The sequence below is a fragment of the Dissoconium aciculare genome (genome assembly GCF_010015565.1).
Source record: "Dissoconium aciculare CBS 342.82 unplaced genomic scaffold K489scaffold_1, whole genome shotgun sequence".
NCBI classification, from domain to species: domain Eukaryota; kingdom Fungi; phylum Ascomycota; class Dothideomycetes; order Mycosphaerellales; family Dissoconiaceae; genus Dissoconium; species Dissoconium aciculare.
The window spans coordinates 2,668,788-2,691,902 of NW_022984951.1; the positions used below are offsets into that span (position 1 = coordinate 2,668,788).

At 52.2% G+C, this 23,115-nt stretch overlaps 9 protein-coding genes across 9 annotated transcripts; 5 read left to right on the forward strand and 4 right to left on the reverse strand.

Annotated features, from left to right (window-relative positions):
• Positions 1-161: 161 nt before the first annotated feature.
• K489DRAFT_366951 (ERG5, C-22 sterol desaturase) lies at positions 162-1,915 on the forward strand (the record flags this gene model as incomplete). Its single annotated transcript, XM_033602820.1, has 3 exons — positions 162-342; positions 406-1,409; positions 1,466-1,915. The coding sequence occupies 3 exons, from the start codon at positions 162-164 to the stop codon at positions 1,913-1,915; spliced, it is 1,635 nt and encodes a 544-aa protein (XP_033464891.1).
• Positions 1,916-2,937: 1,022 nt separating this feature from the next.
• On the forward strand, positions 2,938-4,006 carry K489DRAFT_30006 (uncharacterized protein). Its single transcript, XM_033600396.1, has one exon. The coding sequence runs from the start codon at positions 3,434-3,436 to the stop codon at positions 3,977-3,979; it is 546 nt and encodes a 181-aa protein (XP_033464892.1). The 5' UTR covers positions 2,938-3,433; the 3' UTR covers positions 3,980-4,006.
• Positions 4,007-5,285: 1,279 nt separating this feature from the next.
• K489DRAFT_428145 (biotin synthase) lies at positions 5,286-6,764 on the forward strand. Its single transcript, XM_033608323.1, has 2 exons — positions 5,286-5,671; positions 5,735-6,764. Exons 1-2 carry the CDS (start codon positions 5,417-5,419, stop codon positions 6,719-6,721), a joined length of 1,242 nt encoding a protein of 413 aa, XP_033464893.1. The 5' UTR covers positions 5,286-5,416; the 3' UTR covers positions 6,722-6,764.
• Positions 6,765-6,977: 213 nt separating this feature from the next.
• Positions 6,978-9,386, forward strand: K489DRAFT_406493 (RabGAP/TBC; the record flags this gene model as incomplete). Its single annotated transcript, XM_033607260.1, has 4 exons — positions 6,978-7,274; positions 7,340-7,474; positions 7,535-7,561; positions 7,614-9,386. 4 exons carry the CDS (start codon positions 6,978-6,980, stop codon positions 9,384-9,386), a joined length of 2,232 nt encoding a protein of 743 aa, XP_033464894.1.
• Positions 9,387-9,458: 72 nt separating this feature from the next.
• Positions 9,459-10,599, reverse strand: K489DRAFT_30172 (Thioesterase/thiol ester dehydrase-isomerase). The gene is made up of 4 exons (XM_033600436.1): positions 10,281-10,599; positions 10,048-10,203; positions 9,815-9,937; positions 9,459-9,663 (listed from the first exon to the last, which is right to left on the reverse strand). The coding sequence occupies exons 1-4, from the start codon at positions 10,370-10,372 to the stop codon at positions 9,531-9,533; spliced, it is 504 nt and encodes a 167-aa protein (XP_033464895.1). The 5' UTR covers positions 10,373-10,599; the 3' UTR covers positions 9,459-9,530.
• Positions 10,600-10,724: 125 nt separating this feature from the next.
• On the reverse strand, positions 10,725-11,751 carry K489DRAFT_310046 (glutathione S-transferase II; the record flags this gene model as incomplete). The annotated part of the gene is made up of 5 exons (XM_033600675.1): positions 10,725-11,123; positions 11,185-11,256; positions 11,312-11,537; positions 11,613-11,626; positions 11,689-11,751. The coding sequence occupies 5 exons, from the start codon at positions 11,749-11,751 to the stop codon at positions 10,725-10,727; spliced, it is 774 nt and encodes a 257-aa protein (XP_033464896.1).
• A 1,649-nt stretch (positions 11,752-13,400) lies between these two features.
• Positions 13,401-15,525, reverse strand: K489DRAFT_349592 (uncharacterized protein; the record flags this gene model as incomplete). Its single annotated transcript, XM_033602404.1, has 3 exons — positions 14,796-15,525; positions 13,821-14,737; positions 13,401-13,766 (listed from the first exon to the last, which is right to left on the reverse strand). The coding sequence occupies exons 1-3, from the start codon at positions 15,292-15,294 to the stop codon at positions 13,401-13,403; spliced, it is 1,782 nt and encodes a 593-aa protein (XP_033464897.1). The 5' UTR covers positions 15,295-15,525.
• A 41-nt stretch (positions 15,526-15,566) lies between these two features.
• On the forward strand, positions 15,567-16,197 carry K489DRAFT_30183 (uncharacterized protein). Its single transcript, XM_033600440.1, has one exon. The coding sequence runs from the start codon at positions 15,663-15,665 to the stop codon at positions 16,053-16,055; it is 393 nt and encodes a 130-aa protein (XP_033464898.1). The 5' UTR covers positions 15,567-15,662; the 3' UTR covers positions 16,056-16,197.
• A 4,170-nt stretch (positions 16,198-20,367) lies between these two features.
• On the reverse strand, positions 20,368-21,792 carry K489DRAFT_376023 (MFS general substrate transporter). The gene is made up of 3 exons (XM_033603817.1): positions 21,177-21,792; positions 20,918-21,125; positions 20,368-20,868 (listed from the first exon to the last, which is right to left on the reverse strand). The coding sequence occupies exons 1-3, from the start codon at positions 21,708-21,710 to the stop codon at positions 20,504-20,506; spliced, it is 1,107 nt and encodes a 368-aa protein (XP_033464899.1). The 5' UTR covers positions 21,711-21,792; the 3' UTR covers positions 20,368-20,503.
• Between the last annotated feature and the right edge of the window lie 1,323 nt (positions 21,793-23,115).

The window sequence follows — 23,115 nt, forward strand, 5'->3', positions numbered from 1 at the left end:
TTATTCAGGGCTTCTCGGATCCGTGGTGCGGGACCATCATTTCCGCTGGAAAAAGGAAGGCTCGTGGGCAGGGGCAAATATCCATCAACGCTTCTCTCGCAAAATTGTCTCGTTCTTGTTGTAGATCAGGACCACAACTTTCCACAGGCAGCCAGCTCGCCATGGCTTCATTCATGGAGGCCATCAATGCCTCTGCAGCATCGTTCCCGGCTCAATTTCACGCGACCATCTCTTCGGCCAACACCGCTGGCCTTTTGAGCAAGATTTCCGACAATGCCACGCCTACGAATCTCTTCGGTGTCTTCGTGACCTTGTTCCTGGCAGCTGTGGTCTATGATCAACGTAAGCATTGAATCGAGGTGCTGTCATCAAACAGGAAGACGAACTGATGACGGGAATGTGTAGTATCATACTGGGGACTGAAGGGCTCAATCGCTGGCGACGCATTCAAAATTCCCTTCTTGGGGCCTTTCCTCGACAGTGTCAACCCGTCCTTCAAAAAGTATCACACCAAATGGCTGTCCGGCGATCTCTCTTGCGTCTCCGTCTTTCACAAGTTCGTCATCATCGCCGCCACCCGCGATGTCGCGCGAAAGGTGTTCAACAGCCCGACCTACGTCAAACCCTGTGTGGTCGACGCTGCCCACAAGCTGCTTCGCCCCGAGAACTGGGTGTTTCTGGATGGAAAAGAGCATGTTGAATACCGCAAAGGTTTGAACGGATTGTTCACGCGTCAGGCGTTGGAGACATACCTCCCCGGACAGCAAGAGGTGTACGCTGAGTACTTCGAGGAGTTCGTGCGGGATAGTGTCGCCGCCGACATGAAGCCTGTGCCTTGGGTCATCAAGCTCCGCGAATTGCTCTGCGCCGTGTCATGCCGTACCTTTGTTGGTCACTACATGTCTCGCGAGGGAGTGAAACGCATCGCCGATGACTACTACATGATTACTGCTGCTCTGGAGCTGGTCAATTTTCCCTTCATTTTGCCTTTCACTAAGACCTGGTACGGCAAGAAGGCCGCCGACAAGGTCCTCGAGGCGTTTGCCAATTGCGCCGCCAAAGCCCGCGTCCGAATGAGGCAGAAGGGTGCTGAGCCGGAATGTATCATGGACCGATGGCTCATGCAGATGATGGAATCTGACCGATACCGGGAGCGCCTCGCCAAGGGTGAGAAAGTTCCTGACGGGGAGAAGCCAGCCATGATTATCCGTAACTTCAGCGACCTCGAAATCAGCATGACGGTCTTTACTTTCCTTTTCGCTTCTCAAGACGCCACCTCCAGCGCAAGCTCGTGGATGCTGCAGCTTGTGGCTGACCGACCAGAAATGCTCGCAAAAGTGCGCGAGGAGGGCCAGCGCGTGCGACCCGACGCCAACGCACCTGTCACTTTGGACATGCTTGAGAAGATGGTACGTAAAATGACGTGATCAGAGCAACAATCGAACGTACGCTGATATCATCCCAGGAGTACACACGTGCAGTCGTGAAGGAGACTTTGCGGTACCGACCACCCGTTCTCATGGTCCCGTACCTGGTCAAGAAGGATTTCCCCATCCCTGACATGAACTACGTTGCTAAGAAGGGAAGCATGATCATCCCCTCTACCTGGCTCGCTCTGCACGACCCCGAGGCCTACCCGAACCCAGACACTTTCGAGCCAGAGCGATGGGTCTCGGGCACTGCAGAGCAGCAAGGCAAGAACTGGCTGGTATTCGGCACGGGACCCCACTACTGCCTTGGTCAGACCTATGCCATTCTCAACCTCATGCTGATGCTGCACAAGTTGAGTGCCCAGTACGAGTGGGAGCACACCATTACGAGCACGTCCGAGGACATTCGGGTCTTTGCAACCATCTTCCCCATGGATGATCTACTGCTTACTTTCAAGCGTCGCCAGCCCGAAATTAGCGCATAAATTTTGGGAGTTCCCCCTCCCACCACAGCACGTATATCGCATTCTATATAGTTCTAATCCTTGTTCAAAATTGTCTCAATCGAGAAGCGCTCGAAACCTTCCTGTCACTCCCCACGGCTCCAAGGCCTGCATTGGGATGGCATCTCTCAATTAACCTTTGGTCAGACGTCTCATGCGGCGCGTAGACTGGCCAGACTCACATGGGTGAAAGTCTTGTTTCCATTCGAAAAAGTCAATCTGAACCAAAAGCAAAAAAGCACTCTTGCCATGCGACGCTTAGCAGAAAGTTTCTCCTCAAGCCCGAAATCCCCCACATCTCCCCATGCGGTGAAACGAGCAGGTTGGGATAGTCTGCTTCCCTTGGCAGCTCAGCCATTATATTGCAATCCCACTTGGCAGGCCAGCCATTGATGGCAGGCCGTCTGCATTGGAGCCCTGGAATCCTAATCAATTGGCACATCCTCCTATATTGCCAACGCTTGTCATGGCCAGCCATCGGATACTGCACCGCGCCGCAAACCGCCATCACTCGTCATCAATCACGCCGAATATCCACCGGAATGAAAGTCACCGAGTTTGTGGTGGGTGCCATCGCGCGGGCGATGCTACTGAGGCGGCGGACAATGGTGTGCTCCCCTCCTCAAAGAGCATACTAAATAGATTGTGCTTCGTCAGGAATGCAGCCACCGCTGCCGATCCTTGCATGTAACCGATAAACTGCGCGAGAGGAGGCTTTCGTGGGTGGGCACGTGTGGTGTGACAGATCATCATCGGCGAGCGACAGTCTTCTGCTGCCTCCCCCGGTCTGACAGTTCCAAGATGCACGTGTCGTCGCGGTAGCGATGACAGGTAGATCACGCTAGAAAGGCTTGGTGCTTCGACGGTGCCAGGTACGCCTGTGGTTACACTGGACGCGAGAAAAGCGAAGTCTGTCTGCCTCGGGATAATTCACTGCGTCCTTTGACTTATTCCATCAATCATGGGTCGACGTCGACTGATGCAGCCACCAACACCCCGCAAGCGGTTAGAGTAGCGCTGAAGCCACTGATGAAGATCTGTGCGGGGGGGCCTGGAAGGATTTACACTTTCTCGACGAACGCCTCATGTTAATGCATCTCCTCACCTCTGGTTCACTCGCTAACGATCAGCGGCTCACGTTTCTAGGCAATGCTTATTTGGGGCGTGACAGTGTATTGAGTTCAATCTACCCATCTCGACTGATCGACAGAAGATCGCAGAGACTACCCCTCTCTATGGCTTACGCCTGGCGTGAAGAGGCGTCGAAGCTGGCGATGCAGGAACAATTCCATCCACGTCGGAGTCCATGATGATGTCCGTAACATCGCGGCGTCGAGTTCGACGAGGAGGCCGTCCTCATGGAAACATAAATAGGTCTTCATCGGACGGCCGTCATCAAGAAATTACTTCTCATCATCATCATCTCAACAGCTCATCAACTGCCTTCTCCATTCATCAACTCCAAACCTCGCATTTTCAAAACCCAACCCACAAATCAAGATGCGTTTCTCCAGCTTCCTCCTCGCGGCCATCGCGCCCTTCGCCCTCGCCGCTCCCCTCGTCGCTGAGCGCGATGTGACCGCCGTCGCCACCGCTGTCGACAGCATCACCGCCAAGGTCAAGCTCGTCACCAGCGCCGTCGTCAAGCTCCAGGTCGGTGACCTCAAGGTCGCCCTCTCCGTCTCGAGCTCCCTCGACGACGTCAACGCCGCCGTTGACGCCGCCACCGCCATCATCGACAAGGCTGCCGCCCTTACCGTCGCTGAGTCCAAGCTCATCGTCGCCAAGGTCAAGGCTGAGCTCGCCGTTGCCATCGCTGAGGCCCTCGACGCCATCGCCAAGGGCAAGACCGCCCTTGAGAGCGTCCTCTCCGGCCTCGTCAACGTCCTCACCCTCACCAAGGCCAAGCTCGAGGCCGAGGAGAAGAAGCTCGTCGCCCTCAGCGTTGCCCTGCTCAAGAAGCTCGATGCCACTCTCCAGTCCGTCGAGATCTCCGCCTCCGCCTCGATCTCCGCCAAGTTCGACGCCACCCTTGCCGCCCTTTAAATGGATTGATGCCCCACAATTATGAGAAATGTCATCCGAGGAGGAGCTTCATTCTCACGAGAATGATGCATGATGCAACGTCACCGAAGGACAGTTTGATATAGCTTTGATGAATGAATATTTTTTGGAACCTCCCATTGTGTGCCCCGATTTTCGTATGCGATCGTGTATGACTGAACGATCAAGTAATTCGTAGACCTTGTACTGTAGGTATGATCGTTGAGTATAACATGAAGTAAGATAGCACGACCAGAGCATCGCAGAAAGCCAACAGATCGACATGACAAAATCTGATATAAAGCAGTGTAACTTGGTGTGAGATAATTTGATGTGTGATATTGTGGTTCAATGCAATGTGAAATCTTTTAGTATGACGAAGCGGCTTGAGCATCGATCACGATCCCCACTTTTAAAACAGCTTCTACAAGCAAGTGGCATCGATGCTGTGAGATTCCGTGCGGAATAACGAAGCGGCTTAAGCATCAGTTACGATCCCTCCTCGTAAAACACCTTCCACACGTAGCATCCATACTGGGAGTTTTCGTGAAGAGGGGTTAGCATCCGTCCGCCTGATACTCACTCACCGTAGGTCGTCCAAAGCGTCCGGCGAGCAGACGAGGTGGCGTGCCGGAACTCTTGGGCGCGAGCCGTTCTAGCGCCCAATGTGAGGTGGCTTGACTCGTCTCCAGGTACATGCCCAGGGGAGATGATTTTCCGTACCTGGATGCCTAAGGCAAGAATGACTCGTTTGTGCTCATACAGCGCAAAGTCGTCAGCCGTTTGACACCTCAGGCATTAATACCTCTCAGTGCCACATTCTGCAGAACCAGTCACGTGCTGACCATCCGGCGAGTCTCTCGAACACGAATATCAGAATCCGACCACAAATTCGCTTCGGAGCTGCGCTTAACAACAGCATTGCCTGTCCTCGACGTCGGCTCGTTCGCGTCTCTCGGAAGATAAAATGTGCTGGATCGTCCTTCGAGGAGAGCCGGCGGAAAGCTCTTCCGGGCGGCGGTTTGGTGTTGTCTCAGACATTTGAACAGACCGTGTGGAATGCTTTTTTCCCCGAAGAAAAGCGCCGAGTATGCCTGAGGAGAGGTTCCTTATCTCCCAACGTTGGCCAATATTGTAACAAGCTGGAGCCATTTGTTCCGGGGCGTCACGTGGAATTGATGACTTATCAGCAAAGCCGAAAACCCCGCGCTTGCCATTGGCAGCGGGGTTGGCGTTGAGAGCATTGAGCAACGTGAGTGGATAGGCGCTTTTCCACCCCGGTAGATTACCTTGATTCCCGATGCGTGGATGCCGAGTGCGTGTGGACGTCCAGACACAGGTAGATACCGGCGTGGGCGGGTTTTCTAATATCATGTCGTGGATATCGCTGAGCACCAGTTCATTACTGGAACCACATCCTCTTTCACCACATTCTTCAGCATGGCCTTGACAGCACTCCCCCGCCGCGCGGCTGTCAGGTCCCTACAGGTCTCACAATGGGCATCCACCAGATACTTCAGCACTCCGGTTGAGGATGTGTTCTCGCCAATCAAAACAACACCGCTGCCAGCTCCACCCGTAGCCAGCTCGGTGTTGAGAGATGCAGTCAATGCTCGCGCTCCGCGATATGACTGGACGAAAGAGGAGATCCGAGAGATCTACAACACGCCGCTTATGGAGTTGGCCTTCCAGGCGGTATGAATTCGGTCGATGTGCCCATAAGCACCCTTATATACTGACTGCAAACGTTGCAACCAGGGCACGATACATCGCCGCTTCCACTCTCCCTCCGCGGTGCAGATGTGCACGCTCATGAACATCAAGACTGGAGGTTGCAGCGAGGACTGCTCATACTGCTCGCAGTCGTCCCGCTACAACACTGGTTTGAAGGCGACTAAGATGTCCCCAGTGGACGATGTTCTCAAGGCCGCTCGGATAGCTAAGGACAACGGTAGCACGCGTTTCTGCATGGGTGCTGCATGGAGGGATATGAGAGGACGCAAAACGAGTCTGAAGAATGTGAAGGCGATGGTAGAGGGTATTCGTGCCATGGACATGGAAGTGTGTGTGACATTGGGAATGATCGACCAGAACCAGGCCGAAGAACTCGCGACTGCCGGTCTTACCGCGTACAACCACAATGTTGACACCTCGCGCGAACACTATCCCTCTGTCATCACCACTCGGACATACGATGAGCGTCTGGAAACAATCTCCAACGTGCGAAAGGCTGGAATCAACGTCTGCTCGGGCGGAATTCTCGGCCTCGGTGAGAAGCCAGAAGACCATGTTGGTCTTATCTACACCGTGTCAACCATGCCAGCTCACCCCGAATCTTTCCCCGTAAACGCACTTGTCCCTATCAAAGGAACACCACTTGGAGACGATCCCAAGCGAAAGCGCATCGACTTCGACGCCATCTTGAGGACAATCGCGACAGCACGTATGGTGATGCCTGCAACCATTATCCGTATCGCTGCTGGGCGCACTACTATGAGCGAGGCCGAGCAGATTTTGTGCTTCTCCGCTGGCGCCAATGCAGTCTTCACGGGCGAGAAAATGTTAACGACTGACTGCAACGGTTGGGACCAGGACAAGGAGATGTTCAACCGTTACGGTCTGGTGCCGATGAAGAGCTTCGAACGTGGTGGCTACAGGGAGACCTCGTGGGCGGAAATCAAGGCTGACGTAGCCGCCGTTCCTAGTGCACCTTCAACATCCGCCGAGCCAGCACTGACTGCGTAGATGATACATGACTGTAGTTGAGGTTCAATATAAGAAAGCAAACATCCGAAGGACGCTTGTGTCGTAACGTGTGTGAAATGCATAGAGACAACACATAAAGAAGTCCACTTGTATCCCAGGACTGTGATCACATGGTCCGTGCATTCCACGAACCGCCTCTGGGAACCTGGGTCATGCCTGTATTGTACATGCTCTGTATTTCAATTCGCTTCATCGTCTACGCTGCATATTGCCTGCTGTGGGCGTATATCCGAACATGCGTAGTCTCACTGATGCTCGAGAAGCTTGGCTTATGCTTAAGACATTCACGAGTGTTCGTGAACTCAAAGATGCCGTCCGACCAGGACCGAAGGGCTCCATCGCCGTCAACGGTCTCCGCTCAGCATGTTGGATGGCCTTTCTCCTCTTCGACACTTTGGATGCGACCGTATGGCAGAAGACATTAAAGTCATCGCGATCTGCATACGACTCTCTACGGTCACACTTCCTTCGCTTCATCGAGAACCCCGACGAAGTCAATCTGGGCTTTGATCCTTTGAGTCAAGATTCGGAGGTATGACGATCCTCATCAATGTCAATGCTGGCGCATTGGTCTGACCAAAGCTGAAAAGATGAAAGGCTTCGCCTTGGTCGCAGCTGGGCAAGGATGAGGAATTGCGAGCAGAAATCATGAAAGATGTCCAACGGTGCATGCCTGAGGTCGACTACTTCCGATTGACGCAGACGCAACAAATGATGCTGGACATCTTGTTCGTACGTAAACGGCATCGCTATCAGCTGTAACGATTCAAGGGTATGGCTGATACTCTGTAGATCTTCTGCAAGCTCAATCCTGATATTGTAAGTTACCGCGTGAGCGTGCGCGAGGACCGTGACATTGACGCTCGAATAGGGATACAAGCAGGGCATGCATGAGCTCTTGGCCCATGTGCTCTGGGTCGTGCAAACCGATGCGATCGATCTCGGGCAGGCCAGTAGGACCCTGGGCGAAGATGCAGTTATCAGTTTCGTGTTCGATTCTGCTCACATCGAACACGATTCCTTTACAATATTCGGGCAGATCATGCAGAGCTCGAAAACCTTTTATGTCTCAGAAGGGCCTGAATCCATTGCTACACGGAGTTATCGCATCTCTAACGAGCTGCTCCCTTTATACGACCCTGCACTAGCTGAGCACCTCACCAATTTGGATGTCGTCCCACAGATATATCTGATCCGATGGATTCGATTATTATTTGGTAGGGAGTTCGAGATGGACGATGTGCTGGCATTGTGGGACGTCCTATTTGCCGAGGACCAGACGTTGGAAATTGTCAACTACATCGCGATTGCAATGTTGTTACGAGTACGATGGCATCTCCTGGAAGGTGATTACAACACTGTTCTTGGAATTCTATTGAAATATCCACGTCAAGGTCCAGAGTTTCCTGCACAGGCGCTTCTTCTCGATGCGCTCTACCTTCAGACTCATCGGGATACCCAGGGGGCCAGTGTGCTTGTGCTTAAATACACCGGACGACCTTTGCTGCAACCAGGTCGACCAGCCACGCCTCCAGCCTTGCAGCGCAATATCACGGCATTCTCCGGCTTTAGTATACCGCGAAGCCCTAGGATTGGGTTTTCGCCGCCCCGAGCTAGTCGTCAGACCCGTAACATCGAAGCCATACTCCAGAACACAGCCAAAAACATATATGCTCAAAGCGAGAAACTTGGCATCGGCAAGGCTGTCCGGAACGCAGTGGACGAAGTGCACAGGAAGGCGCAGGAGATTCGAGATGTCCAAACGCCAGCATCGCCAGCGTGGAGGAGGCAGAGTGGACTTCGCCCGAATGATAAAATCCGTGAGCTTGAAGAGCGCAATCGACAGCTTTCCGCATTGCTCACAGAAGCCGTCAGCGAGATGTGGGAGCATCAGAAGATTATCGGCGATAGCATCGTTGACGATGAGAAGACCACCGCAGTGGTTGGTGACAGTGTGGATAAGCTTGGAGCAGCGATTGCGAAGGTGCAATTTGTGCAGGTTTACCTGGACGATCCCACTTTGGTGCTTTCTCTCGAGGATACCGGCGACCTTGACGTAGATACCAACACTGCTTCAGACACGGTAATGGAAGCATCGCAGATCGAGCAGGAAAGCAGCGAGGTGAACGTCAAGGAAAAAGATGCGGTCGGAATTGAAGATCCTTTCATTGACGAGGAACTGCCGTCACAGGGACCGGAGTCAGGTGCTCAAGCCAGACCACTGGCAGACCCTGCATCGTTTGAAGATGCTTTAGCCACGCCGCTAGAGCTGTCGGAAGCACCATTGGCAGCTCTTCGGACCGATTTGGACATCGGTCTTCCAAGCCCAGCCGACTCTACAATCCTTCCTGTGAGAAACGCGACATCCAGCACGCATGTCAACCAGGCGGAAAGCAAAAGGCCGCCGCTGGAGCAAAGCGCATATTCATTCATTCTGGGCCAGGACGCAGCGGACGAGCAGCGAGGCGGCTTGAGCAGCTCCAAGAACTCATTGCAGACACCAGGAAGGGCCAAGGTATCGTTGTTCGGAGAGACGCCAGGAAGAGGAAAGTCTCCTCGAGCTGCCGTCGATGGTGATGGGTTCGTTGACAACAAGGATGACTTCGACATCGGCAGTCTCCGGAGGGCAAAGGGACCCAAATGACCATGAGAGTTGGGGAGATGAGCTGTGTAGGCGATGATGTCACGGCGGGAACCACGTATCACGAATTTGCTATCCGCCTTCCGAAATGTCACAAGTTCTCATGATACTAGGCTTACACTCATGAATACGTCGATTGGATGACAATCACAGCTTCGCCTGATCGCTCGGGCCTTGCTCACTTCCCTTGAGTAAAGGTTGTAGTCCCTGTCTGATATTGGCCGGGATGCCCTCCGCCGTCGGCTTGTAGTCTTTCCTCTCGCGCCAGATCTGGGTGAAACTAGATAGCGATCCCATGTGGTTAGCGCAACACCCATCCAAACAGCCCACGTCAGAGGAGCACACAGACACACACAACTTCTGCGAGCATTTCATGCGAGAAACATGTATAGAAAAAAAGGGGAAATGAGAAATGAATGGCTCTGGCTTACCCGCCCACCGCCTTGACGGACTCGCTGCCTTCCTGGAAAATACCGCACTCGTAAGTCAAGCTGCTCTTGCCCATCTTGACGACGCGTAGGCCGATGTAGAGCATTCCGGGGTATTGAGCCGATCTGGAAGAGAAGCGCGAGATTAGTTCGTGCGTTCGGGTTCGTGGTTTGACGTTTGCGGTCAGCAGCATAGCTGCAGAATCCCGCTTTTCTTTTCTCCTGCTAGCTCTCACCCGAAGAAATCGCAATAGGAGTTGCCGACGAGGCCGATCTGCGTGGCTTCGGAGGTGCTGTAGCCGCATTTGGAGATCAGATAGGAGTTGATGACGGAGTCGATTAGGACGCCGTAGACCGGGTTGTTGACGTGGTGGTACATGTCGTTGTCGTTCCTACAACGGCAATTTCTCATCTTAGTATGCATTTGATTCATGGGAAATCCTCCTCCTTGCTGCGTTGGAGGTCTCACCATCGAGCTCGGTAATCTTCCTTGTAAGGGTAGTCGCTCAACTTCCGTTGGCGTTTCGAGTTGAGATCTAATCCGAGAGTCTTCGCGGCCATTTTTGGCAATCTGGTTCTGTTGTGATTGGGAGAGATAACTTCTGTCCGCGTGTAAATAACGATGAGGAATTATTTAATGTTAATCAGAGGCGTTCACGCGAGATATGCCTCTGGGACTAATGAACCCTGTTGGATTTCTGGGGAGCCGAGGCTCAACCACGAACAAGGCACAAATTCTGAGCATCAATCACAGCCTACCGTATACCGTATTTATCTGTGAAATAGATTCTCACAACGTTTCCATCGAGTAAGTACTACTTTCAACATTCATGGAAACTTAAGAAGACATGGAAAGTCCGATGCGAAGTGTCGCTTCCTCATGTCATTCGTGTTCGTTCAAACGCGCAGGATTTCAAAGCTGCCCAGTACGGCTCTTGTTCTTCTCGGCGTCCTCCTTCATACTCGCCTGGACCCATTTCCTGCTTTCCGCCGCATGCTTTTCCGTGGCCTCCTTATCAGCAAGAAGCTCCTTCATGCGGTAAGGCGAAGGGACATTGGCACCCTTCTGCACCGCCGGGCGCGCCCACATGCGTTCCTCCCACGCCTTGAGATGCGGAAAATCGTCGATGTTGACGCCAGCCCAGCCTGCGGCGGCGATCCAGCCCCAGTGCGCGATGTCTGCGATGGTGCACTTGTTGCCGACGATGTAGTCGACTTTGTTTTCGCCGAGGTGGGTATCCAGGATGCCGTAGAGTCGACGGGTTTCGTTCTGGTAGCGATTCACGCCGTATGGGATTTGTTCTGGAGCGTACTGGGTTCGCAATGCTTGTTAGTATCGATGCCCACCCGCTATCAAAGGTGATCTCTATTACCCGGTGGAAGTGGTTGGCTTGTCCTTGCATCGGACCAACTCCGGCATTCAAAAAATACATCCATGAGGCAACCTGTGAACTTAATCAGTTTCTTTTCACTACGAGGAACTGGCAACGACAGCCGCACCTCAACGTGCTCACGGCTATCAGCAGGAAAGCTTATCTTGTGGTCCTTGTCATAGCGCTCGACCAGGTACTGCATAATGCTTCCCGATTCGAAGACACGGATTGTTTCGCCGTCGGTGAAAGTATCGGTGATGGCGGGAATGCGGCCATTGGGATTGATCTTCAAGAACCAGGGTTCTTTCTGCGTGTTCTTGGACATGTCAATGCCGGTGACCTCGTAAGGTAGACTGATCGTGATATATATGGCGTGTCAGTGAAGATTTTCAATGTTTCCTTTGCATTGTTCAAAAGTGCAGCTGTACCCGAGTTCCTCGAGCTGAGTGGCTGATGTCAGTTCAACATTATTCTGTTGGTGACTACGTCGGGTCGTTGCCTTACTGTGATGGAGATCTTGATGCCATTTGGCGTCTGCGCCGTGTATAGATGGATATTTGATGACATAATGGCTATGCGTGATGCTCGTTGTTGTGTTGGAGGAAGTTGGGCAATGGATCACCGGAGCCAAGTGTTGTGTATTGCGTTAGATCTGGACCTTAGTTAACAATCTTACCCTGTCCAAGTCCATGTGTCAGGAAGCCATGATTGGAAATACAAGTGGTAGTCAGCGACCGACCCCACTACAGGGGATTAGAAATGAGATCACCAAGCTAATGTTTCCCCGATGCCATTCGACCAACGATGACAGCTGCGAACATCATCAACGGCCTAAGGAGACTCGATCTTCTCTGGAAAGGTGAGGAAGCTATTACATAGGCAAAAACTCTCGCCAGCAGATTGTAGACAACATGCAGGTGAGCACTGTTGCAGTCTCAGCATTGTACTGAAGAAGGACGACCGAGCTGAGCTGAGATACAATTGCCTTCCTGTGGCCTCTATCGTATGAGCGTTTGTTGCGGAAAGGTATTGTTATTCAATATGAAAGCCACTTCCAACACTGGCTCTTTCTTGTGTATTGTAAGTTTACCCCACTTCTTTGAATGGAAGGACACCTTCCGCTCCTTCTCCGTCACTACCAACTCTTGTGTATGATAAGCTGACTGAGAAATGAACACGATCGTGCGCACCAGCATAAGAAAATGGCTGAGAAGTACTCATTCGAGTGACAAAATTGGTCGAGGTATCACCGTGTCCATAGGCTCGTGTCGTTGTGCTGACGACAGCGAGGTTGAAAATCCTGGCAGTGAGAGATTCCTTGGTACTGAATGGGCATACACAGCAGTACGTGTTGGTAGTGATGAAACACTGCACTGCAATGCATTACGATGCCAATGACCCAGCATACGGTAGTATATCCATCCAAGTATATTCAAAGTATGAACCGATGGCTTGCGTGTGTAGACTGCAGGACTATCAACAGTCCTTCCACTGGTTTGGCCCATCTGCAGATATTCACATGTGACGTCATTGCCCATGACGCCAACCATCCATGACAAAGGGCGGCCAGTGGCAGTGGCGGTGCGGGACGTGGATTTCTCGTAGACTCCGGGGCCGCAATTCTAGAAAGCGGGCTGTGCAGAGAAAGAAGTAGGCGCAGGTGCAGATGGTCTGTGGGCGTGTGTGTCGGTGTTGCGCACGTGCCGCTGCGACACGAATTCACCACTACCACACGCATTCGGGACTGAGGGCGTGGGGGTCTAACCTAACATGCTGCACCACCAGACACAGAAGCATTGCGTGAATGGGTATGCTGGTAGAGATGGGGACTCTGAATAGTGCAGTCTTCCCCATCCCGCCATTCGCATTGCAGTGTTGGACCATGTGTAAACAATGAATGTATTCATCTCGAAATGTCCATTAAATGTCATTATAGATGTTCTCGTCAAATTCGTGCCTGTATCATGCGTCTGGTAGGAGGCGGGACCCACTCTTCCCAAGAACCTCGCAGATATGCCCCAATCTCCTATTTGATGCGCATGTCAAAGACCGCTTGCTATATGGTATTATTCCCCTCCGCCCGGGAAAAGAATATCCCCGTGGTCAATGGTCCTGTACAGTGAGATCCCAAATGACCGCCTCAAAGAGGCAATGTGAAAAAGTATTGAGTGAAAGAAAGAAGAGAAGAGAAGAGAAGGAAGAGAACAGAAAGCTCTCTACATCATAAGCATTTCAAGTTCGTTTTGCTCTGGCATCCACGGCCCCTTCTCTTCCGGGGTGGCATTCAAGAAGCCTTCCGCGCGATATAGGGTGTGGATGTCGAGGTCGCTGACCCAAGCGCGGCTGTCACCGAGGTTGGGTAGGTGGACGCGGACCTCGTGGTCGCCGTCAAGCATCATCTCGTCCTTGCACAGACGGCGCGGGCCATCGAAGACGCAAAGGACACGCTTCTTCATCTTCATCTTGTCGCGGCTGGTGCCCCAGAATACGGGGTAATTCTTCTTGCGCTTGTCCCCTGTGCCGCAGTCGGCGAGGGGGATGCCGCCCTTGGAGTGGGTGAGTCCTTTGCGAGCGCCACCGATCTTGCACACGGCTCCTGTGCGGGAGACGTGAGAAGAACTACCGGACTTGCCTACTCGGGAGCCTTTGTTGGCTTGACCTCCGTAGGTGCTATCGCTGGTATCATCGTTATCTTCATCGTCCTCCTGCTCCTCCAAAGTGCCGGTAGCATTTTCATCGGACCCGGTGGGAAGCATGAGCTTCTCTAGTGACTGCTTGACATCGGCATCATCAGCCACCGAGGACAACAGCTTCTCGTTGACCGCCTCGCCAGGATCGATTTGCTGAACCACGCGAAGCACACAGTCATCGAGATGCTCGTAGAACTCTTGCGGGTTGGCAAAGGTGTCGTTACAGGTTGAGCACATGCCAGAGGCCCCGCGAGCGCGACCAGCTGCGCCTTTCCCAGCTGCGGTCGGGCTTCTCTTCCGTGCGTTCGGTGGAGTTTGCTCGACACCGTGGACTTGTGTCAGATGACGCTTGAAGACGTCGGCGCGATTGAAGCTCTTCTCGGCGGCACTACCACTGCCAGGGCAGAAACCGCAGACCATGGTGCCCTTGTAGTGCGTGAGGGTATGGCGGTTCTTATCGTACTTGCGAGCAAACCCTTTGACGTTATACTCGCAGGTCAGTATGGGACACTTCATCGGACGCTCATTTTGGTGTGTGAGCTTGTGAGCCCGAAGGTCCTTGACATAACGACCGCAAGTGGGGATGGGACAAGTGCCTTTGTTGGAATCCTCCGATGCCAGCGACTGAGAGCTCTGTCGGGAGTGATCCGAGGCGACAGATGGTTGGCGTTGCAGCCGACTTTGCTTAGCAGTCCGTGATTGTATGTGCATGTGTGGGGAATTCGAACGAGGCGCGCGGACTATTGGTGCGCCCCGGCTATGCATCGAGACACTAGAGGGTGATGGTGATGGTGCTTGGGCGAAGCCAAACTGCACGCCAGCGTACTGGGACTGCGGCGAGAAAGGCTGAATGAGAGAAGGGTCTATGAGAGAGTGGTTAGAGCAAGCGCAATATGTATGATGAAGGAAGAATCGACTCACCGACACAGCTCTTGTCGGCAACAGAGTAAGTATCATACTCAAGCCCTGTGCTCGGGAAGCCGGCATCGACTTGAGAAGCGATATTAGGATACAGATGCATCTGTTGCCAATCCAGGGCTTGTGGTTGGAGCGATGGTGAGCCCACTGCTGAAGAGATAGTGCTCGGTATTGATGCTCCTGAGTCTGAAAGAAGTGATGGGTTTCGGTGGTCATGCGAGGTAGAGAGTATAGGGGAGAACTCCGGGCTCTGTAACGCAAGCATCTGCTTCGCTGCGAGCATTGGGTTGAATCCGGCGAGATCAATTTCGGAGAATTGCGTCAAGCTCTGTTGGGTCTCTAGTGCGTCAAATGAGACCGTGTTGAGATATGATTGTTGGTCGGCAAAGGTTGTTTGAGGAAAGGGTAGATTTGAGCTCCATTCTTGTGTAGGATAGAGGGTGAAGTCGTCGTCGCCGTTGTTGAACATGGTTTGTGTCGGGTAATCGGCGAAAGTCGCCATTGTGGAGAGGTGCGTGTGAAACGGTCGGTGGTGGTGTCTCAGCACATGTGAAACCTACAGATGCCAAGTCGCGTTGTAGGAATTCGCAGTCTTGGTCGGCGAGTCGTCGAGTGTCTTGAGTGATGGCAGTGTTGCGTGCTGTATGCTGGTACTGTGTGATGAGAATGAAGTGATCAAGTCGGATATGCAAATGGTTCCAAGATCGAGAATGGGAATCGGGATGGTGGTATATAATAAATTTGGAGGAGGAGGATTGAACAGGTGCTGATGCACATGGCAGAGGTGCGTCAAGCGTAGGGCATGGGAGCATGGGAGTTGGGACCCTGCCTGTCAGCCAGTGACCACCACCTAGGTGAAGAACGGCTAGTATGCTCCTTCGTTCCGTGCGTGGCTGCCGCTCTAGCAGGGGCCTAACGGCGGACCCGGGCGTACAAGCATGCAAACGACAGTCAGCCACACACCAGTGCGCTGCTACTGTTACGCTGCCTATTTTCTGGTCTGCATGCACGTCGGTCGCTTTTCTTAATCTCTACCACGGGAAAATAGATGGCCCTCCTTCACCCACGCGAGCAAGCGACCAGAGAGACGCCGATAGTCCTCTTCCACGGCTTGCGTGCTTTCTGTACCCACACATCCAATGTTCTCGATCGGCGTCACAAATTGGGGACGGTAAACGGCATTGCGCCGTCTACATGTCGAGTCAGCAAGGAACTTCATCTCACGCGTCCGGTGCCGCAATAATGCCCCCACCTTGCTTTTGAACATCGAGAAAGTGATGCTATGTTCTTTGTAATGCCAGATCCTTCCCGAACTGAGACATGCTTCGCGGACCTCGCAAGAATTGTGTCATCGTGACCATGTGTGTTGATCATCCATCATGCGCATTCGATGTCGAGATTGATCGTCGGGACCGGCAACCCGATAGCATGAGTGGACGATGATCATCCCCCGTTCGGGGCCATCTTCAACTCGCCGAGTGTGCTGCTCTTTCACACATGGCTTGACTGAGGAGTCGGTGGCTTGACGTAGCGTGCGCCAATAAGGTTGGCTTGAACACGCCCGACCGGCAGGACCGGCAGAAAGACATGTGCGAGTGTATCGCGATGAAGGCGGAGCGGTTTCTTCGACGATGTACGGCCCCACGTCTCCAAATTTGGACAGCTATCTAGTATTCTTTTGGACAAGCCGCGCACGTCGATGCCCGAAGTGGAATAGTGTGCTCGTGCAAAATGCTCCGCCCCTCACGCATTCACCGCAGCAGCGGCGCTCGACCTTGGTTTGTGGCTGCTCAAGTGGACTGCGTGTCCGCCATGAATGGTCGGTCTGAATTTACGCCCACAACGACAATGACGACGACAGGAAACAAGACCAACCAGATCGCCTTCGCTTAACTCCTTCGAGATGTTGTTGAAACATGCTGAAACGTGCCATTGGTCTCTTCAATTTCCGACCAGCCCTAGGGCTACCCATTAATACCTGGCAAGCATGGCCTTGAGGGGAGCATTGCAGGTTTCCCACGCTCCCCGGGCCTACTTTTACTTCGGCGACAACATTGATGCTGGTGTTGTTCACAATGACATGACACGAATTCTACAAGGCGCATGTGCGCGAACAAAGTGATAACGCGCATGCGACAGACACCCGCTCACAAGGCATGTTTCCGATCGGGGATGATTTCGTCATATCCCTGTGATGATGATGACTCGCGGGAGACGAATCCTGAAGGACAATGTGGCACACGGACGGGTGAAGTTAAATGTAGATTCATGACAGCGATTGGGGGATCATCACCTAATGGCCCCCGATAATTGGCGTCTGCCACCAATATCGTAGGGCTTCGATCTGCGACAGCACAATCGCAAAAGCCCTTGCCCGAGAGCGACCGCCCTATTCGTCCAGCAGTGATTCTAAGTGCCACGCGACCCACGAGGCTCTCCGCTAAGATCAACTCTATTCTTACCAGAAAATTGTTGAGAGTGGTCCGGCACAGCGCTATTTAAAAAGGTCTTTGATGAGATAGGCCTCGTGTTGAATGTGCTGTATCGTGTGTCGAATATGGTTGGGTCATCTAAAGTTACACGGCATGCGAGAAGACACGGCGTGCTCACCTAACAATCATGTCGTATTGAATGCGAGCATGTCAACATTTGGAGCCGATCCACCTGCTCACACTAGTGATATCATTGTTTATGTCAAATGCCTTGTACATGTATAATCTCTATGCTCCGGAGTATTGTTGTGTACCAGGATTTACTTGGGCATTCGTAATCGATCTCTAATGGATGGCGGGAAATGAAGGCGAATCCGTCGGCAGAGACGGCGTCAAGATACACAAATAGAATGCTGTCCAGGGAATAAAGCACTCTTCCTATCGCGTGCTCGACAGATCGTGTGGGCACCGTTTGTGCAGCTATGTGAGGAGCCTCGAATCCTTCGAATCAGTGTTAGCCAACCATATCGTTCTTTGTATAGGGTTTCAGGGCAATCACCAGAATGTGGTGTATATGTGGGTGTGCACTTGAGTCGTGCGCGCTTGAGCCAGGATTCAAAACCACCCGTTCCCTCTGATCTTTGAACTCCTCCAGCTCATGCAGTGGAAGACCAAGCGCACAAGTTACTTCGTTACTAAGTGACCCGCTTCGGAGACCGGGGCGAGTGATATGCAAGTACAATACCGTATCACGGTACACAGTACACCGGCAACGTGCTAATTGTGGTTGAGGTGATAGATCGCCAGTCAAGCTAACCAGAACAGTATCGTGTTCGTAATGAACATGCACCATCGCCCACAAGCACGTTTCTTCGCACCCACCAGGGCTTCAATCGGGCGATCGACAATCCGAGCACTGAACAAATTTATGCTTTTGGTAAATAAGCTTGCTTGGCACTCTTCTGTACACATGGCAAAAACGTGGGAGCATTGCCAGTATCTCCTCAACGAATCAACCAGATCACCCATCCACACGTTGATCAGGGTGCACTCCTGCTCACGACGACTATGCGTTGCAACGTCAAGTTATGCACGCGATTAGAGCTATCTTGAAACTAATTTATCGCGTGTCAGTGTCGTCCAATGCTCGATCGCTTGGTCAGGCTAATCCTGAAGACGCTCTGCGCCTTTTTGCCCATTTCCACGTGTTAAGGATCACCATCGGAAAACCTCATTCAAGTCGATAAATGGACAGTATGTCCCCACTTGTGACAAACACCCCCTCACCATGCAGCTCGTAGCGCCCCATTCATGTCATTACCACGTTTTCTACATGCAGGGTGAACAAACAGGCGACCGTTCTGCTCGAGTAAGTCATCATTTGAGATTTACGCTCATTTCCAATACATTCTGGAGCAATAGACCTCCGGATAGTAGGTGAAGACCGATCTATTTCGCTTTCATGATGTCGTTCGGGCGACATCAGGCCTTGATTGGGTTTGAATCACCCAAGGCTTCTACGATGCGACAGACGGCTGTGAAACAGCGGGTCAGATGCGCTTGGTTTCTCTGCTTGAACACGACGATCAATGCTCACAAAACCAAGGCGGTGTAAGCTCATTTCGAGTCCACCAATCTTGCCAAAAGCTAACCGGCTTTATGGGTGGGTAGACAATCGAAGATGATGGCCGATTGCCACAGAGTATATTTTAGCACCCACCAGACACGAATAGATCCAAAGTTTTTGACAGTCCTGGTGTGTCCGGCGGTCCTCGCGTGCAATCTACAACGTCATGTCATCAGAATTGCTTTTGGCGGCGCCCATGTGGTATGTAGATCAAGATTTGAGGTGCAAGCGAGCGTGAAATACCACCTGGGCCGCCAATGGATGAATAGGGCACTGTTGCAGACACGTGGGAAGCCCTCGAACTTTGGTGATCCTTCAGCCCCACACCTCTCGCGACGAAAAATGCGTATCGGTCTCGTACACTTGTTAGACCCATCCAACTACTGTATGCCCATCACACACTCACCAGCGCTGACCGAACATACTTCCTGCTACTGTGTACTATTTGAAGAGTGGTGGTGTCGAGAAGCAGTAAGAATACATCCCCAATGGCTCTGAGGTGGTATTGCATGTGAATTGGATATGCACGCAACATGTGGCCGCCACGTTGTGTCACCCACCTACAACTTCTTTCTTGTCGTCCCGCAGAAGGTTTGGGGGTGGTTCAATGGTGAGTATTTCCATTCATGCGGGTAGCACGTGTCGAACGATAAGGCATAGTGTTGGTGTACCAAGGCGATCGGGAGTTCACGACGCAAGATGCTGTCCCTCGCATCGCGTGGAATGCTGGACTATCTAGCACGCTCGTACAGCTCGCGATGCTGTCAATAGTGATTGAAGATCGGCTCGATCGCAAAGGCCTTAAACTTCCCCCATAATCTAATATTACAAACACCACCTCTAAAAATATGTGTCGACCTCCACGTGCTGCCTAAATGTATTAGACCAGACGAATATCAGCCTAATCGGGGCATTGACAGATACTCTGAGTGATTCGCTCTGTCGCGGTGGCTGTTTGGGCGCAAAGAGGCGTCTGCAGGATCCGCCCAAATTGATCCTGGTGGCGAGCCAATCGTTTACAGATGAAACATCACGTAGACCCGGTGGCACTTGGGAAAGACCTCTCTACAAGCTGTGTGACACCAGACATGGCGACCCGAGGTACGCGGAAAGCCCATACGACGGCTGAGAACGATGAGACGTCAGGTCTCCGTGGTTATGCTCTGATGGAACATCAAATGAAATAAGGTAAACCATCATCGAGATGCGCTCAGGGCGTGGTATTGTCCCGCATTTCAGCTTGACGCACCTTGTCAGTGAGTGTGCTTGGCCCACAATTTTTGCTCAGGACCGTCCTCATGCCAGCGGCGACGAGATCTCGTCGTTTACTTGTTGCACATTGCATGGCGGTAGACACCTGGAGCGCGATACATTGCTCACGTTCCTTGCGGTCAGCCGATGCAGTCACGCACCTTTCCTTGCCGCGTTCAAGCATATGGATGGTCAATTCAAATACAAAACCATTGAGTTGTCCATCGTGGCTTATGAAATACTCACGAAGTTGACACCATAAGGATCTCAGCTTCGACAGAGTTACCGACCATCTCTTCGAATCTCGTGAATCATGTTGATTCATTATCATGAAGTATGTCTAGCTAGTCTACAAGATAAATGGAACGGTAAATACGTCGAGTTACTTTGTGCACCTGCGATCATACTTTGGCCTTTAAATTGGGTCCAACGAGGAGGGTCCTGAGGAAGATGTAGACCGCACCAGCGCCGATTGCACACACGCCGCCAAAAACCCACAATCCTGTCCAGTTGAGTGGTTCCTTCGTGCCCAGGACACCTCCTCCGCCAGGTCCACCGATCAATGCGCCCGCAGCGCACATGGCGAAGCCCATACCAATTCGAGTGCCAATTTTGGATTTGTCTTTGGTGAGAGCGACGAAGAGAACCGGAGGTAGCGCAACGAAGACTCCGGAGAAAAAGCCGAAAAGAACGGCGATCACGATGATGCCAGCCGTAGAGGTAACTCCAGTGAGGCCCAATATGGAAATTCCCACACAAAGAGCACCTGAGTATGTTAGATGTGTTCTGCCTGAAACCTCGGAGGCGGTACTTACCAGGTATGATTACGTTAAGAGGACCAGTCTTGTCGCTGACCCAATTAGGCAGAGTTCGGCCAAAGATGGATGCCGCATTCAGAATCGCAACGAGATAGAACGCCAGACTCGTGTCCGTGATCTTGTTCGACTCTGCGAAGAAGGACAAATAGAACAGGCCGACGTAGAGCCCGATGAACCCAAGGATAGTTCCAGCGATGAAAAGCATCTACTATCCGTTAGCATTGCTGTGGTATGGAGGTTCGGGCAGCCGACTTACGTATGGCAAATCAGTGAACGCGGCCCAGTCGATGATGGACCGCACCTTGCCAGGCCGAACGCGCATCTTCATGACCGCGATCGGAATGAGCTGCAGGGCAAGCGCCGTGAAGCCGAGAATCCTTACGGCCCATCCAAAACCGACTTGGTCGAGGAGTCGAGAAAACATGATCGGGTAAATAATTCCGCCAGTTGAGCTTCCTGACGCGGCCAAGCCGAGGGCAAGTCCAATCTTGGTGGAAAAGTAAGTTGGCATGATCGCAACAGCTGGCACAAACAGACAACCGGCTCCGATGCCAATGACGAAGCCTTGTGCAAGAAGACATTGCCAGAACTCGGTGCAGAGACTTAACATCATGTGGCCAAATACCACGAGGAAGGTTCCGATCAATAATAGCCAACGGAAATGACCCCTATCGTAAACAGGTCCTGCAAACGCACCCACAGTCAAGAGCATAAAGGCTTGTATTGACCCGATCTGCCTCACGTCAGCCATAAGATCTCCTGATGTTGACCTGACCATTGCCGTACCCATGAGATGTTCGATGATGTGGAGGTGAATAGTTTGCCTGATTCGTAATACGCCTGAAACACACCGAATTCGTTCAGCACACCCCTATAAGGGAGGAACGTTAACTTGGGAACAAAGCATTAACGGATGTAATAATGTTTTCTAACCAGGTGTTGAAAAATAAAATCCATGCGCCGAGGACTTGCAACCAGGCCTGGAGCCCGCCATTCGGAATCGGACCTGGTGATGTCGGCGGGCTGGCTGCTGTAGGTGTTGCAGCCTGTCCATCTGAAGACTGCGGAGCTCTGACCGCAGACTCCTCTCCAATACTCTTTTCTTCATCTTTATACGACATTCTGTCAGGAATCAACGGCAACTTTCCGCTAAGTGTGAATACTTGTCGTTGAGTGTTGCGGTGATCCGAGCACTTCCTGTGAATTCCCTTTGATAAAGTATTCGTAGATGAAGCAGTCTCGTTGCTTTCCAATGTTGTCCACGCGGAGGCGCGCAATGCTGAACAGCCGTTGTGCTGCTGACTACGAATGGATAATATATCACTTTCCTGCGGCGGTTGAATGCACGTAGCCAGGACGAGCAGAGAGGGGTCGCGACGCGAATAATAATACTAGATTACAAATGATTCATCAGACATAACCTTGGAATATTTCATTCGGCCTGACCACGGGTCTTGTGCCGACCCTGCCACCCTGTGTGTGTGTGGATACAGTAGCGAACGAATAGCGTCATTGCTTAGAAACTGAGAAATGGAACTTGACCTGAATAAGCCGAGCGGCGACAACGGCGATTTGAGTCCGAAAGCCGAAGCCGAGCGCCTCTCACACGCTTTTCTTGCGAGCATCGCACGCTGAATTGATCTGTACGTTGGCATGAGTCAAGGAATCTGTGCTCCGCTTTCGACCTGGCACACAATATCAGGTGATATTCAAACTCCCTAAAAATGCAATGTGAAGATAATTTGTCGACCAGATTGTTGCAAGGGTCCTGGAGATAACGGACCACCACAAAGTCTTTCTTTCTACATCGACCAATGAAGCCAGGCCGTGGAAGACTAGCGCGCATAGAGCACCGACGCCCTGCAAGCCGGAAAGCCGCATTTCCAGGCGATCCATGGATAGGGTTCATGTCTGTTGACAATCGTACACTCTTAAGAAGCGTTGTTGTTGTAGATTCTTTGTGTGCTACACAATACACGGAAAGCGCCCAAGGGTGTGGCAAGGATGATAACACGGCTTTGAGAACAGTAGTCCCGACAGGCATCAAGGGTCTCGAACAGCAGGCTCTTCATCGTGGACAAACAGCCGTCGAAGCCGCCATAGCCGGCTTCGGTACAAGAGTGTTGGCAGTGATCCATGTCGGCTGGCCGCGCATGAGGATGCTGCACGAAGACTATCTCCGGCTTTGCTTATCA